The 17,039-nt window shown below is 39.1% G+C and overlaps 1 protein-coding gene across 1 annotated transcript in view; it reads right to left on the bottom strand.

Annotated features, from left to right (window-relative positions):
- Positions 1–16,581, bottom strand: part of IFT74 (intraflagellar transport 74) — a 54,748-nt gene extending 38,167 nt beyond the window's left edge. Inside the window, exons 1-8 of the mRNA XM_075560006.1 lie at positions 16,399–16,581; positions 13,486–13,623; positions 10,726–10,861; positions 9,115–9,163; positions 6,531–6,629; positions 6,334–6,394; positions 5,130–5,189; positions 3,880–3,941 (exon numbers count right to left, since the gene is read on the bottom strand). Of these exons, the coding sequence (XP_075416121.1) occupies positions 3,880–3,941; positions 5,130–5,189; positions 6,334–6,394; positions 6,531–6,629; positions 9,115–9,163; positions 10,726–10,861; positions 13,486–13,605 (587 nt within the window). The 5' untranslated portion in view covers positions 13,606–13,623; positions 16,399–16,581. The remainder of the gene's footprint in view (positions 1–3,879; positions 3,942–5,129; positions 5,190–6,333; positions 6,395–6,530; positions 6,630–9,114; positions 9,164–10,725; positions 10,862–13,485; positions 13,624–16,398) is intronic.
- Positions 16,582–17,039: the final 458 nt, after the last annotated feature.

The raw sequence follows: 17,039 nt of genomic DNA, 5'->3' as shown, positions 1-17,039 counted from the left end.
ATAAATATCTATGACAGTCTAACATTTTACAACATAGGAATTATCTTTTTGGATGAATAATCTGTAAAACATATACCTATTCTATTTATACTCTGGCCTGGAAATTATCTAACATGATGTAAATGGCGCTTTAAATGTTCCAAAGTCAGGGGACGGACAACAGAAAAGTGGGTGAAGGGAGGCGTTGGACAGTGGAACATATGACAAAATAATAATAATTTATAAATTATCAAGGGTTCATCAAAGAGAGGGGAGCAGGGAGGGAGGGGGAAAATGAGGAGCTGATACCAAGTAGAAAGTAAATGTTTTGAGAATGATGATGGCAACAAATGTACAAATGTGCTTGACACAATGGATGGATGGATTGGTTGTGATGAGTTGTATGAGCCCCCAATAAAATGATTAAAATTTTTTAATTAAAAAAAAAGTTCCAAAGTCCCCACAGTCTTCGAGGGATTATGACTTAGGTATTTTTCATATCTTGAGTACCTGGTGGAGCTATCTTTTCTTTTTAAATCATTTTATTGGGGGCTTGTACAACTCATCACAATCCATACATCCATCCATTGTGTCAAGCACATTTGTACATTTGTTGCCATCAACATTCTCAAAACATTTGCTTTCTACTTGAGCCCTTGGTATCAGCTCATTTTCCCCCTCCCCTCCCTACTCACCCTCCCTCCCAAACCCTTAATAATTTATAAATTTTTATTACTTTTTCAGGTTTTACACTGCCTGATGTCTCCCTTCACCTATTTTTCTGTTGTCCATCCCCCAGGGAGGGGGTTATATGTAGATCCTTGTGATCGGTTCCCCCTTTCTCTCCTACCTTCCGCTCACCCTCCTGATATGGCTACTCTCATTATTGGTCCTGAGGGGTTTATCTGTCCTGGATTCCTTGTGTTTCTAGCTCTTATCTGCACTAGTGTACATCCTCTGGTCTAGCCAGATTTGTAAGGTAGAATTTGGATCCTGATAGTGGGGGGTTTGGAAGCTTTAGAGGAAAGTTTTATGTTTCATCGGTGCTACACTGCACCCTAACTGGCACATCTCCTCTCCACAACCCCTCTGAAAAGGGGTGTCCAGTTGCCTACAGATGAGCTTTGGGTCTCCACTCCGTACTACCTCTCATTCACAGTGATATGATGTTTTGTTCTTGGATGCCTGATACCTGATCCTATCGACACCTCATGTTCACACAGGCTGGTGTGCTTCTTTTATGTGGGCTTTGTTGCTTCTCAGCTAGATGGCCGCTTGTGTATCTTCAAGCATTTAAAACCCCAGAAGCTGTATCTTTTGATAGCTGGACACAATCAGCTTTCTTCACCACATTTGCTTATGCAAACTGTCTTCAGCAATTGTGTCGGAAAGGTGAGCATCTCAGAATGCCAGTTTAATAAAACAAAGTGTTTATGCATTAAGGGAGTACTTGAATAGAGGCCCAATGTCCATCTGCTTCCTTAATACTAGACCTATAAATATATGCACATAGCTCTATTTCCCCATCATCATATATACATTCATATATGTACATGCCTGTTTTTAGACCTCTTTAAATGTCCTTTGCCTCCTAGTTCTTTCCTCTATTTCCTCTTACTTTTCTCTTGTCCCACTATCATGTGCAGCCTTCATTTGGGTTTCTGTAATTCCTCTCAGTTACATTGCCCTTGATCAAGCCCTACCAGGCTTCCTACCCTGGTGGAATTATGTTGTATGTAAAACCAAACTCACTGACATTATGTCAAATCTAACCCATAAGGACAAAATATCTGCTAAATCAGCGATTCTCAACCCGTGAGTCCTGACCTCCTTTGGGAGTCGAACAACCCTTTCACAGGGGTCACCTTAGACCATTAGAAAACACTTATTTCCGATGGTCTTATGAACTGGACACCACTCCTCTATCCATCTCCAGGAGGGTCCACCCACATGCAGATATTTTGATCTGGTGAAAAAGAAGCTATCTCAACCTTCGCACTGACGTTGGCTTTTTACACATACTGTAGCAATGCAGTTTACTGTTGTTATATTAAGACTGTTACCCATGCTACACCATGCTTCCAGACAAAATTTCATTTATTTATAATTAGAAATAAATATTTCACAATATAATTACATATTGTTTTTGTGATTAATCACTATGCTTAATTATGTTCATTTTGTAACAATGAAAAAACATCCTGTGTATCAGATAGCAAAATTACAGTTATGAAGTAACAATGAAAATAATTTTATGGTTGGAGGTCACCACAACATGAGGAATCGTATTAAAGGGTCGCAGCATTAGGAAGGTTGAGAACCACCATGTTAAATGGTTTAAAACCAGAACAAAGACAACAAAAGAAAAGTTGTTAAATAAGAGTTTAATCAGCATGAATAGATTTTCTTTGTAATAGGAAAGAGACTTCCCATATTTTCAGTTTTTAAGACGACTGTTTAATACCATCAAGTGATAGATGGGGAAAAGATTTCATTTTTAATCCACAGATGAATTATAACATTTATCATTTAACTTTTGTAGCACTGTATATCAGCACCTTCAAATATTTATTTAATATGTAAAGGAACATGACAGTATATTTAATATTATAAAATTAAGTTACTTTTGGTAAATTATTCCTCTTGCTCAGAAATGTTTGGACCAAAAAGGGTGGCATGTCTGAGTGTGCGTTTGTACACTAGCTCATCATTTATGTTTGCTTGCATTGCTTGATTTTCATGAAAGTCAATGAGCTGCTGAACAATGACTGTGCTACTTGCATCAATCTAATTTTTAGGCCTCACTGTCACCGCAAAGTTTCTTTTATTACCACAGTTGGTTAGGTGGTGGTCTTTGGTCACTCACGCTCACTCACTGTCCTCCAGTCCAGGCTGACTCACAGGGACCTGGTGGGTTTCTGAGACTGCGCCCTTACTTCTTCCTCCGAACCAACCGCTGGTGCTTCAACCTGCCAGCCGTGCGGATCATAGCCCAACAAGTAATCACGACCCCACCAGAGCTCCTCTTAGTTGGGTTATATATAATGATGCACATAACATTTACATCTATGACTTAGATTCTAACGTAACTGTTAAATGTAAGTACACGTGAGATGATGTAACTTGACCACTGAGTAATAATGTAATCTTCTTTTAGATTCAGACTAAAATATCTTAATTCATTACAATCTAACTATTAAGTACCAGTGTGAATGTGATGATATAAACACATCATCAACTAATAATGTAATTATTTTTAGATGTGGACTGAAATCTAACAATTACATTTCATGAAAATGCCCAGGGTAAATATCAAGTGGTAGAGAAACAAGTATTCTTTTTTTCTATATGTATTTCTAATATTTATTCATTCCACAAATATTGAGCATAGCCCTATAAAATATAGCAATATGAAAAGCACAGTGTGATTTGTGTTCAATTTTTTTTAAGATTGCTTTTTTAAAATCATTTTATTGGGGGCTCATACAATTCTTATCACAATCCATACATACATCCATTGTGTCAAGAACATATGTACATTTGTTGCCATCATCATTCTCAAAACATCTGCCTTCCACTTGAGCCCTTAATATCCGCTGCTCATGTTCCCCCTCCCTCCTCACTCCCCCCGAAACAAGTATTCTTATCCGCCTTAACAATTAGGCTCCAAAAGCAGAAATCCTACTCATATATTCTCTAAAGTTGTATTCTTTTAGGTACTTAAAGACCAATAAAGATAATAGAGATGTAAACAATAAAATATGTGTTCAACAGTCCAACTTACCGATTTAAAAAAGACAACATAGTTAAGAAAATAGGTAAGTGAGTAAGTAGTTCAGAAGTTAATCTATATAACAAACACTTAAGGATGTGTTTGATTTCGTAATAGATTGTACTTACGCTTGTCTTTCAGTAAATATGATATCCATACTTTGTGTTTCCCGGTCATTTTGAGCTTTAAGCTGAATAGACAGTTAACCACATAAGTTAATGATTAAAAAAAGATAAAACATTAAACCAAAAACACTCATTAAAGGTTATTCTAGTTATGAACCAACTGGGAGGTTATTACACTAATCCTACTGACATATGCAGTTTCTTTTAGAAAATGCAGACATTATGAACACACGAGACATCTTTAACACCCAATAAAATGTATTTTCCACATGTTATAATTTCACTCCAAAAATATTAATTGTTTTTTAGTGATCTTTTAAATAATACACTATAATCCACTATCCACTATATATAATAGTAATTTATGCAAGCACCATTTCAAGAATGTGTTGGGTGTTCAATAAATATTTGATTATTAATTATCTTTTAATTTAGACCCAACACAAATCTTTTCTCAAACTATTCAGGATTTTACCAGCGTATTCCTAATTGATTCAACCTTTGCTATCTAGCCTAAAATTTTGGTCTGTCCCTAATTACTAACAATACACAAAAAAGAGTTTTGACTTTTCATCTGGCACTTAAAATGGCATTTTTAAAATTAATGAATCCTCCTGTGGTCTGAAGCTAAAAATAATTTAATTACTTAAATAAGCTTTTTAGATCCAAAACTTCAGAGTCATTTTATAAATACTATGTCATAAAATTGACTCTGATCATGTAAATAAATAAACTACATGAGTTACATTATTTTTTTCTTTTATAGACATAGTTCTTTCAAAGATTTATAATAAAATTAAGTTAGCTATAACATCTTTTATTCCTTTATACCAAATAATCTAAGCTGAGGAATATAAATCTTCATTATCAACCCCAAATTAGTATTATATATAGCATGTTACTTTTCTTTTATGAAAACTAGAGAACTCAGCTCCATCTGTGCAAATATCGTCAACAAATGTACATTCAGGGACATGTCGACAGCACTGCTTGACTACAGCCGGGCAGGAGGCCAGTTCAACCACAGATGGTGGAGGGACACAAAACCAGCCCCCGGGGAGAAGCCACTAACAAAAAGGGGCTTTAAGTGGAAACTAAAGAAAATCAATTACTAGTGGTAGTTCGGATCAGAGGAATACCATGTCTAAGACTCGTATGGTTTTATCAAACTAGTGCTAGATATAAATGACTGGTGTTGAAGACTATATATAGCTATATATATAGCTACTGTTTATATTTATAAATTCTCTTACCATGTTGTAATCATTCATTACTTCTTCCATCTCAGTATTGGTATTAAGTTTATCCACCAACTTAAAAAAATATAGATGAAACTGTTGTTATTCTTTATAAATTTTCTCTATAATTTAAACATATATGCAATCTTACTAATAATGGTCTAGTCTGGTATGTTACGCACGAATAGTTCTATGTATTTTTTGTTCTAGGATGAAACAAACACTGCCCTAGTAGCAATGACTATGCACTTGCCGTCCATAAACAACTACATTTGGGGTGGAGAGGCGAGTCGTAATGCACTTCTTGTCCGTAAAGGAGCGCTGTCTGCTCTGCGCTGTAAAGAAAGGCTGGTGGTTGCTTGTGTGCCGTTGAGCAGTCAGAGGGTTCTGACTGAGAGAGCCTACCCACAGAGTGGGACTGCTCCGTGGGAGCCTAGGTTGTAACACTGGAATGCTGATGGGAGCGGATGGATCCCCAGGTCGGTTCTCCTCTGGAGCTACCAGCGTGTTTGCATTAGTAACTTTTTGGTAAACAGCCAAGCACTTAATCTTTAAGCTACCAAAAACAAAACTAAGCCAAAAAACAAATAAAAAACAAACAAACAAAAACTGCCCTGAGGTTGACTCTCTAGGGAAGAATGAACCTTCCCCATATGGTCCCCAAGGCTCTAGATCTCTCTGCAAGGAGACAAACCCCAGCTCCTGTCCTGGCTCCTCAGTTAGCCATTGGGCCCATAAAGGAGTTGGAGGAGGCAAACGCTTGGGGCTGATCTGTCTCTTTTCCAGGGAAAGCAGGTGTTAGCAGATTTATAAATTTATACCAATGAAAACATAAAAAGATTTTCTTGGCATTTTAAAAATAGACAAAAGCTAACAGTATAAAATCAGACAGAACACTAATAAACCTACTTCAAAAGTTAAGCAATGCTAACAATAGTGAACATTTCAGAGTATTTAACTTGTGTCAGACACTAGTTTCCCAGGTTATCTTCATGAACTAACTTAATTTTCAAAATTGCTCTAGGAAGCAGATTTTCCATATAGTACAAATAAAATTTAGCTGTGGAGCCAGAATGTGAACAGGTTATCTACTAAAAACAAATTACTTGGTACATTTTATGGTTTGTTTCACAATAAGCATGTACTCATTAGTTATTTGGTATTGAAAATAATATATATGAAAATATTCAAAGAAAATTTTCTCAGAAAAAGCCAATACCATGTTGTAATCTGCTAGCTGTCCTTGAAACTCTTTGATTTCGACCGCTAAAGTTTCAGCCCTGAAAGCATAAAATATATATATTCAGAAATACGTGAACAAGCAGATAGTTATAGATAACTTCCCGGAACACAGCCTATCAAATAATATGCTTAATAAAATATATTTTTCAAATTTTAATGGGAAAAATCTCTCACCTCTTTTCATATGACAAATAAACTGAATTCTCTTGATTGTACATTTCTATTTCTTTCTGAAGTTTATTGATTTCTGTTGTGAGTTCACTTATTTTACTTCTAAATGAAAAGAAATAAGAAAGTAAACAATACTTTCAATACAAAAAATTATTTTTAGCTAAAGAAAGCTTACACGTTCAGACATAAATAATAATAATTTAAGTGGTTTTATGAAAATTCACTAGAAAAAATCATCGGTGGCTTCTTCATTGAGACAAAGGTGATTCTCATCCTATTCTGCTGCACTGCCATTAGATATTGCCGCAGATTAATGACGAAGAGAGATGGGACAGGACCAGAGTGAAAGCCTGGTGAGACTGGTGCAATTCATCCTCAGAAGCACATGCTGAATTGTCGCCCTCACAGATGCTGCTATGCTTGAGGTAGTGACAGCAGTTCTATTTTCAGTCCTAGTTATTGTGACGGGGATATACTACACACTGCCCGATATTCAGCAGCACCCTTGATCTGTGTATAAAAGTCTCTCTCCAGTACCCATGATGACAATAAAAAAATGTTTCCAGAAATCACCAAAGGTTCCCGGGTGGGCAAAATCATCTCTAGTTGAGAACCACTACGTACGAGTCAATTACACAAAATAAGAAAGGCGAGCAGTGGTCAGCAAAGGAAAAACCTGACCGCCTTTCCTTCTTTCCACCAAAAAGACAGCCTCATCTCAAGATGCTGCCCACTGATGCCACTAAACCCGAGAAGGCAGAAGAGAACCGTCCCTTCTGAAGCAGCAGTCACGATATCAAGTCACTTATTGTATTAGGCCGATCTGCTGCACAAGGCCTCTAAAAAGTGCTGAGGAGCAGAGATGGCACTTTGAGGACTGGAAGTTACATAATCTCGTGTCAACTTGAGGGTATTAAGAGTGAAGAGATGGAATCTAGCCTGTCAATCAGGTCACAGCCTGATGATGCCTTCTTGTGGGCATGCTCTTCTCCTAAGGATTCTGGGAACTCTCTCTCTCTCTCTCTCTCTCTCTCTCTCTCTCTCTCTCTCTCTCTCTCTCTCTCTCTCTCTCTCTCTCTCTCTCTCTCTCTCTCTGCCATCGTCTTCCTATTGACAAGCCACTTGGAGAGCTGCCTGAGACCTACCAAACACCAGGAGATGCACCCACCACCACTGGATCTACCAGCTGGTGATCTTCCTGTATTTTGCATCACTATATGTGACTGTATGAATCTGAAGAAGGGTTTTTGGACTAGTGTTGGATTTGGGGCTAATATTGGACTTGATGTGGACTGGTCTGGGATCTTTTCCCAATATACAATTACTCTTTGATATAAAGCTCTCTCACACACATATGAGTGTCTCTGGGTTTGTTTTTCTAGTCAACCCAGAGTAACACAAGAACTGAAGTCACTGGGGTTCTCAACTGCCAAATATGCTTGTGAAAGGTGGGTAATGCGTAAGAAAGACCACAGAGAATGGATGCATTTGAGTTAAGATATTGGTGAAGCATATTCAATGAACCACAAAGTGCCATAAGAACAAGCAAGCCTGTCTTGGAGGAAGTATAGCCAGAATGCTACTTAGAAGCAGACCTATTGGACAAGTTATCAGGAGAGGTTAGTCCCCAGTAAAGGATATCAAGCTTAGAAAAGCAGAGGGTTGGAGAGAGCGAACACCCTCAGTGAGATGAACTGACGCAATGGCTGCAACAATGGATAGATATGTAACAACAATTTTGAGGATGGCCCAGGACTGAGGGGTTTATTGTTTCATTGTATAAAAAGTTGCTGTAATTCAGAAGTAACGTGACAGCACTTAACAGAAGTAACACAATGTTTCCAAGCCCTGTAAATCTTTACAGAAACAGCCTGCCACATCGGAGCGTTGCGCAAGCTGAAGGGAGAGCCCTCTACTTCTTTCTATTGCCTTCTGCGAACTTGAGGATCAAAAGGATCGAGAGAAGCATGATATGAATGAATCAAGAAGTGAAACAGAAAACAAGGCTTCCAGGTCCCGATAGAAGGCTGGCTTAAAGGAAATGGAAAGAAGACATGAATGATGAACCAAGAAGAAAATACCGTGAAATGACAAAATGGAGCTAGAACAGTAGAGCATCTTCAGAAAAGAAGGGATGGAGAGCATGAGCAAAACCTCTCAGTTTAGAACCACAATACCTAGCGATACCTGCCAACACTTACAAATTCATTAAAATGAGGCCACATTCACAGTAATAGGACAACTATATTTTTATATAAAACTCTATACTAATTAATATATCAGAGGTAAGTACATAGATTTCTTTCTTATTAGATATAACCAGTGTTTATTCATGAGAAAAATCATAAAAGATTATTAACATTAGAATGAAACACGTGAAGCTAAAATACATATTTCACATATGTGCAAATATATAAAGTGATGAATTCCAACTGAATTTTATTATCACATTTATTTCAGAATGCACACAAATTATGTTAGAATGCAAAATAATCCTTAGAAATCAACAGATACCTAATTATCTTAACAAGTACTGAAGATAAATATTCATGATCAATCCTAAAGAATATATGTGTATTTAACATACCTAAGAAGTCCAAGATAATAAGATTTGTCTAATATTTGTCTCTGAGGACCTAAAAAGAAACATGCAAAAAATGTTAAGTGTATTACTTTATTTGAAAATGCCACTCAAACAGCATATCCAAAAGTACAAGAAGAATTACACTTTACAACTCTCAATGCAGTCCTCATGAATAGCTTTGTTTTAAAGCAATAAAAGAGAAACACTGAAATGGAAAAGTAAGGTAAACAAGCGGCCATGTAGCTCAGAAGCAATAAAGCCCAAATGGAAGAACCACACCAGCCCGTGCAATCATGAGGTGTTGAAGGGATCAGGTATCAGACATCATCAGAACAAAAAAATCATATCATAGTGAATGAGGTGGGGAGTGCGGAGTAGAGACCCAAATGCCCATTGTAGGCCACTGAACATCCCCTTAGGAAAGGGTCTCGGGGAGGAGAGGAGCCAGTCAGGGTGTGATGTGGCAACGATGAAACATACAATTTTCCTCTAGTTCCTAAATGCTTCCTCCTTCCCCACTATCATGATCATAATTCTACCTTACAAATATGGCTAGACCAGAGGATGTACACTGGTACAGAGAGGAACTGGAAACACAGGGGATCCAAGGTGGATGATCCCTTCAGGACCACTGGTGTGAGTGGCCACACTGGATGGTGGAGGGAGGTGGGGTTGGAAAGGGAGAACTGATTACAAGGATCTATATATAACCTCCTTCCTGGGGTATAGACAACAGAAAAGTGGGTGAAGGGAGATGTTGGACAGGGCAAGATATAACAAAATAATAATTTATAAATTATCAAGGGTTCATGAGGGAGGGGTAAAAATGAGGAGCTGATGCCAGGGGCTTAGGTGGAGAGCAAATGTTTAGAGAATGATGAGGGCAATGAATGTACAAAGGTGTTTTACACAATTGATGTATGAATGAATTGTGATAAGAGTTGTATGAGCCCCTAATAAAAGGATTTTTTTAAAAGTAAATTAGTGTGTCTAGGAAACAGCAGAAACATAAAGGATACAGGTATTCAAAAGAACCTTAAACCCTCTTCCACCAAGTCAATTACAGCTTATAACCACCCTTTAAGACAGAGTAGAAGTGCCCCAGAGAGCTTCCCAAGATGTAAAGCTTTCTGAAGCAGACTGCCTGCCACATTATCTCCACATGAAGTAGTTGGTGAGTTCAAACAGCAAACCCTTTGGTTAGCAACTGAGCCAAGTCACCTCAACTGGGCACAAAGGAGTCTGAATTTGGCCTATCCTGGCAAAAGAACTTTCTGCAGTGATGGAAATACTCCATAGCAGCGCTGCCTAATGAAAGAGCCCAGGTGAACTTGAGCACTTGAGCCACGGGAGCACTTTGACATGCGGCTATTGCCAGTAGGGAATGGAATACTGGTTGTATTTCATGTTCATTCATTTACATTCAAGTAGCATATATGACTACTTGCTATCACACAGGAGGGTGCAGATCAACACTGTGAATTCCTCATAGGGAATTTTCACAGTCATTCATACCCTCCTAATTTTGTGACTCAAGGAATAAGAATTTCACACGCTAATTCTGATTCCGTTAATCCCTCAAAGCCAACATATCCGTTTTCTTAAACTAGATACCTTTCATTCCGGTTTTCATTCCACTCAAACCTTGCTGGGTTACAGGGCGGTCTGCAACTTTAATTTGAGAAGATAGAACTCCTCCTGTACCCCCAGGACCACCTCGAGAGCCTGGCCTGGCTGTTCCAGGAGGCATCTAAATGACAAAGAAGAGTTCTCTCTGAGTAAATAGCAACAACACTCTACCTCCACCATGAAAAATAAAAAACTGTAAATTTAACTTAAGAATTTTAAAAGTGAAACTAAAATTTAACAATTTATTAAGTGCTCCTTGTACTTTGAATTTCTATCATCTCAAATAATAAAATTCCTTACCGCTTTAAATTCTATGCATATTAAGTAATACATTCCTTTATATTTCAAAATCTTAAACATAAACAATAAATCTAAATCTCAACATTGTACCATAAACAGGAAAGAAACTAACTGACCGCCACAGTAAAGGGTTAAACAAGTTGCAATGAATAGAAAAGCAGTTTGAAAACCAGTAGTTCTGATTCTATCCTTATTAAAAAAATACAAGAACAGTACTTATCTTCACAGGATATTATCTACCTGCTCCTGTGAATCTTTACAGCTTTACACAGTATGCTAAGTCAGGTTGAACCCGGATGGCAGTGGGATAATTTCCACATTAACAGTAGAGTTTACAGAGAATCCAGGGCGGATGATCCCTTCAGGACCAGTGGTGTGAGTGGTGATAATAGGAAGGAGGGTGGGTTGGAAAGGGGGAACCAATTACAAGGATCTACATGTGACCTCCTCTCTGGGGGACGGACAACAGAAAAGGGGGTGAAGGGAAACATTGGACAGGGCAAGATATGACAAAATAATAATTTATAAATTATCAAGGGTTCATGAGGGAGGGGGAGCAAGGAGGGAGGGGAAAAATGAGGACCTGATGCCAGGGACTTAGGCGGAGAGCAAATGTTTTGAGAATGATGAGGGCAATGAATGTACAAATGTGCTTTATACAATTGATGTATGTATATGTATGGATTGTGATAAGAGTTGTATGAGCCCCTAATAAAATGATTAAAAAAAACAGTAGAGCTTACTTTTATTTTGTTGTATACAACTTTGTTCCAGCATTATTATAATGAGTATATATTATTTTTCAAATAAGAAAATGCTTATTTAGGGAAACAAAAGATACACTGTAATTTTACACAAATAACGCATAGCTTCCACAAATTTATCAATGTTCCTGTTGCTATTTTGTAAACACAATATGCTATTTTTTTTAAAAGCAAATTGTAAAAGTTTGGCACAATGGCACTTACAAAACTATCTCCCAGGGAGAAGAAAGTGGTTGACAAACATAGACGGTGCTTGCTATTTGTGTAAAAATGCAGTGATTTTATCACAAGTTGGCCATGTAAGTACTAAAGGGCTTATATAATGCAGCAAGAATTCCGACTCATACTATTACTCTACGTGAAACTCTATTTCAGGTTTGTAAAATGCAATGGAACCTTATACAACCTGAGGAGAGAACAGAAGTCTCCCTTCTTGTCGGTGCATTACGTATGCACAGGCAAAAGTGGGTTAAAGACAGCCAGAAACTGTTCCCTGCTGTTTATCTTTCTCCTTTAGGCATTCTTCCCCTTTAAGCCAAAGAGCAGAGTCGTATTTTAAGTATGTGGAAGGGATTTTAAATTGGGCACAAACAGTTTAGCACCAAGCTATTAACCCAAAGTTTGGTGGTTTGAATCGACCCAACTGGTTTGCATTTTATTTCCTTTTGGCTCTTACACATTTTAGATACAAGTTGAGTACAAAAGTAAGTAAAATCCTAGGGCTTCGGTTCACACAATGTCCAGGCTTACTCCAAGCCAAACATGTGTAAACATTGTCTCAGAGATCATGATGGCTGCAGACAAATTTCTGGTAGATAGCATGCCTTCAAAGAAAGGCTACTTCTTTTGCCATAGGAAAAGCTGATTTCAAAGTCAGAGCTGATAATAATTTTTTAATCAAATCAAGTGGACATCTTCCCAAACTTCTAAAGCTTTGAAACAGGTTTACAGGAATGCTGTCTCATTAAAACAACAGTTTTTATTTTATTTTTAAACAACAGTTTTTAGATGGATGGGGTATTTAAGGAAGGTACACTATGGTTTCATTTAAAATGTATCAAGATCTAGAATTTATTCAGATAATAGGTATAAAGGAAGATTTTTTTTCCAAATAGTTGAATTAGAATGTTTGAATGAACTACTGAATACTCCATTCTTTGCCAGCTAATCTTAAATGCCACCTTAACCATACGATCCTTGTGGATGGCAGCCCAATGCATATACTTAATGTATATACTTCCACATACTTCCAAACCAAACCACTGCAACTGAGTTGGTTCTGACTCATAGCAACCGGACAGAACAGGCTAGAACTGACTCTGTGGGTTTTCAAGACTGCAATCCTGTGTGCAGTAGAAAACCTTATCTTTCTCCGTGCATATACTTTAGTTTGGGATTAGTTCATTTCAGTTGATCCTGGTCCTAATCCATTCTACTATTTAAATTCCTGGAGCTGTAAAATAAGTTTTAATATCAGATAGTACAGGCATCTTTCCTCAATAGTAGCATTCGGACATTATTCAACATTCACACGTCCAGGTGTTTCAGCACACAGACACAGGCATGTATATTGATAGACTAGTAGAGCAAAGGACCAGGAGAGCATCACTCTTTCGTATAGGGAAGATGTCCAGCTTGTATCAGAATACAGACACAGGTGTCCCACTGGTCTGAAACTTACTCCAGTTGCCACTCGAGCATTTCCTGATGGGGGTCGTATTCCAGAAAGAGGTCTTCCTGTCAACCCAATTCCACCTCGAGAAACAGGGCGAGGCATTGGCGGTTTATGATTACTGGCCATTGTGTTTCACGATAACCACTGTTTGGAAACAATAGATAGTTCAATATTACCATGATGACCTCTGAAGCAAGACAGGTGTGACCTTTCCTTCAAACATGTAACTGCCCCCACGACTTTTCTCGCAAGCCTGCTCTAATTTTGTTTGTTTGACGTTGATTTTCCATTTCGAACAGAGATCATTCATTACAACATGCCTTCCTCTTATCACTATTATTTGACCTCAAGGCAAGCTCTTTTAGCCATCATTGTCTGCTGTACTTTCCTCCCATACTTCCCCCTTAACACATCTAGGATCTTCCTTCTCTGTCAATCTTTTCTGTGCTCTCTGCTTCATGGGTCAATTCCTTAGATACTCAATCTTCATAGAAGACTCAGAGAACACTTTTGGTATCGGGGTAGGCTTTAGCTTACTGACCCACAATTTGAAAGCAAGAGAGGTGGCACTCTCTTTGACGTCCAGTGTCACTTTCAAAATACGATTCTTCCAAGTCTTCAAAATAAATAAATAAACTGAGCAAACAGGTACTCTTCTCCCGAGGCCAATAGACACAACCGTGTTGCCTTGGATCTTTCCTGATGCGCTCTGGACACATCTTGCTCTCCCCTTCCCCCTTACTTAGGCCTTTTGTGCCTACTTCTGGCTCTACCTTTCATTATCCTCTATAACAGCGGTTCTCAACCTGTGGGGTCGCAACCCCTTTGGGGTCGAACGACCCTTTCACAGGGTTTTCCAATCCATACCAGTAACAAAATTAGTGATGAAGTAGCAACAAAAATCATGTTATGGTTGAGGAGGTCACCATAACATGATGAACTGTATTAAAGGGTCACGGCCCTAGGAAGGTAGAGAACCACTGCTCTATAACTTCAATGAAGGTATGAGATCCAGCACATACCATTTGATCTTCCTAGTTCCCTACTTTGATTTTAGAAAACATCTCAACTCTTATTTCAGTTACTTCATGCCCTAGACAGGACCAGGAGTTTGAATCATTTGGGATTGTTTCCATCTGAAAAATCTTCACTACTCTGTGACCTTATTGCCTCTCCTCCTACCCATTTTAACATCTTTATTCCAAGTATACCTCTCTTTAACCACTTCCTTAATTCACTCATCCCCATTTATCAGACCCTCCTTTATTCAATAAGTATACATTAGCTAAAATTTTTGTTGATAAATTTGGTGTAGCCTTATTTTAAATTGGTGATTGTGAAAACAAACTGGCAGGTTGGGACTAATATGCTTTAAACACAAAATGGAATAGAAAATATAAGAGAGTTTACTATGCAAAACCCAAATCCAAAACTCCTGCCATTGAATCTTGTCAGCTCATAGCAACCCTGTAAGACAGAGCTGTCTCTTACAGAACTGCCAGGGTGCGTTTTCAAGACCGCACATCTTTACAGGAATAGAAAGTTTCATCTCTCCCTTGGAGTAGTTAGCAGTTTCTAACTGCTGACCATGCTGTTTGTTAGCAGCCTCACATATTAACTCATTGTGCCATGAGGGCTCCTTCACTACACATAAAGCCAAACTCACTGCCATCGAGTGAATGCCGACTCATGGTGACACCATAGGGCAGGGTCGAACTGCCCCTGTGGGTTTCTGAGACTGTAACTCTTTATGAGAGTAGAAAGCACTGTCTTTCTCCCAGGGAGGGGATGATGGCTTTGAACTGACTGTGTGGATCACAGCCCAATGTACAACCACTATAACATGACTTCATTAAATAGTTTCACTAAATCGTTTCATAAATCTGTCAATTGCTTCTATTTTTTTCTACCATCTGACATCCTTACTTGCTGATGATGCAGAAATCAATGTCTATAGTTTTGTCCTTTAAGCTGAGGGTCATATCTAAAATTTTCAGCTGTTTACTAAAGATTTCTGTTTCGATATCCCATTATTACATGGAATAGGCTTGCACCAAACTAACAATCTTCCCATTTCAATGAATTCCCGATTATATTTTCTTGACACTTTGAACTCTATAGGCAAAGTAAGAGAAGTATTTCAAATGGAAGCTGATTCAATAAACTTTTGTTATGAGCAGATTTGACTTTCCTGAGAATTTTTTAATGTACAATATATAGAAATGATAAATTAAAACCCTTGAAATTGGGACACGATTTTAGCAAAAATTAGCATATACCAGTCCCAGGGGGAGGAAGGGGGTGTGTGTGGGGAGTGTCCAACTAATGTGTACTTCTAACTGGGACTATCTACTAACAGTGAGCGAAGCAGCCTGGCTTTGGGGTTAAAAAAGGTCAACTTGCTATCTGCAGCTGTGAGTGACCCGCTGCTATGAGTCTTGGCACCTCGTTGGACACCCCTAACCCCCTGGATCTTATTCCTTTATCTGTAAAATGAAGTCCGGCTAAGAGCCCTGCCACGGAGAGCTCTTGGGAAGAAGACAGATGTAAAGCACCCGCCTCATAAGAATAACTATCATTATTGTCATTATGCTCCCTGGGGCAGTCATTCTCACATCTGTAAGCTAGAACGTGGCCAAGTCTTCTTGCACAAGCCTTGACCAGACCCGTTAAATGTCTGGGGCTTTGGGATCGCCGTCTTTCCTAGAGGCTTGGTGAGTCTCCACCGGGAATGGTTTGACTGGGGACTCTGCTCATCTCGTGCCTGACAACAGATGGTGGGAACCTCGAGGACCTAGTGAGGAGCAAGGGGACTACAGCTAAAGGCCCAGACTCTCCGAGTCCGTTTTGTTTGGAGCCATCTGCCTCTCCAAGGTGGAGGGAAGGAAGGAGGGAGGGATGGAACCAGGGATTTCTCACCTCCGCAGGCGCGGAAGGAGGGCGATCGCTAGGCTTCCCGGGCCCCTAACTTCTCTCCGAGGCCGCCACCACCACGAAGTCTCTCGGCCGGCCGCGCCCACCGGATCGTCCCCTAGCGATGGCCCGCTCTCCGAGCACAAACTTCTGGGGCCCTCAGGACTCAGCACTGAGAGCTGCCACGTATCCTAGCAACGGGGAGGCGGGGGCGGGCTCCTCTTCCGGATTCAACCAATCGTTGGCCTCCAGCTCGAGGAGCTCTCGCGAGATTTGGCATGTAACTTTTGTTTCAGAACGTCTTCATCTGGAAGGATTCTTTAGAACTATGTTGAGGTGCCTCCGTAGGTTTCAGAAGGTGTAAATCTTTCTGGAAGGAGAAAACTTCATCTTTCTGATGGGTTCAAAGCGCCGACCCTGTGGTTAGCACCCCAACGCGCATTCCACGACACCACCAGGCTCCTTGACCCCAGGATATCCCGCTTTCCTGAACCTAATGAAGAACTCCGGTTTCGTAGGAAACAGTCGAACCCTTTTATTGAAAGTTTTGGTTTCTGAATATCAGAGCAACCTCTTTTTGCGTTGCAAGACGCTGTAGCAAGGCTGCATAAGTCACTTGATCAGCATTGTTTTATTATCTTCAACTA

The sequence above is a fragment of the Tenrec ecaudatus genome, chromosome 10, assembly GCF_050624435.1.
Source record: "Tenrec ecaudatus isolate mTenEca1 chromosome 10, mTenEca1.hap1, whole genome shotgun sequence".
NCBI classification, from domain to species: Eukaryota; Metazoa; Chordata; class Mammalia; order Afrosoricida; family Tenrecidae; genus Tenrec; species Tenrec ecaudatus.
The sequence above is the reverse complement of the archived record's forward strand: the minus strand, read 5'-3'. Positions and strand labels throughout refer to the sequence as shown.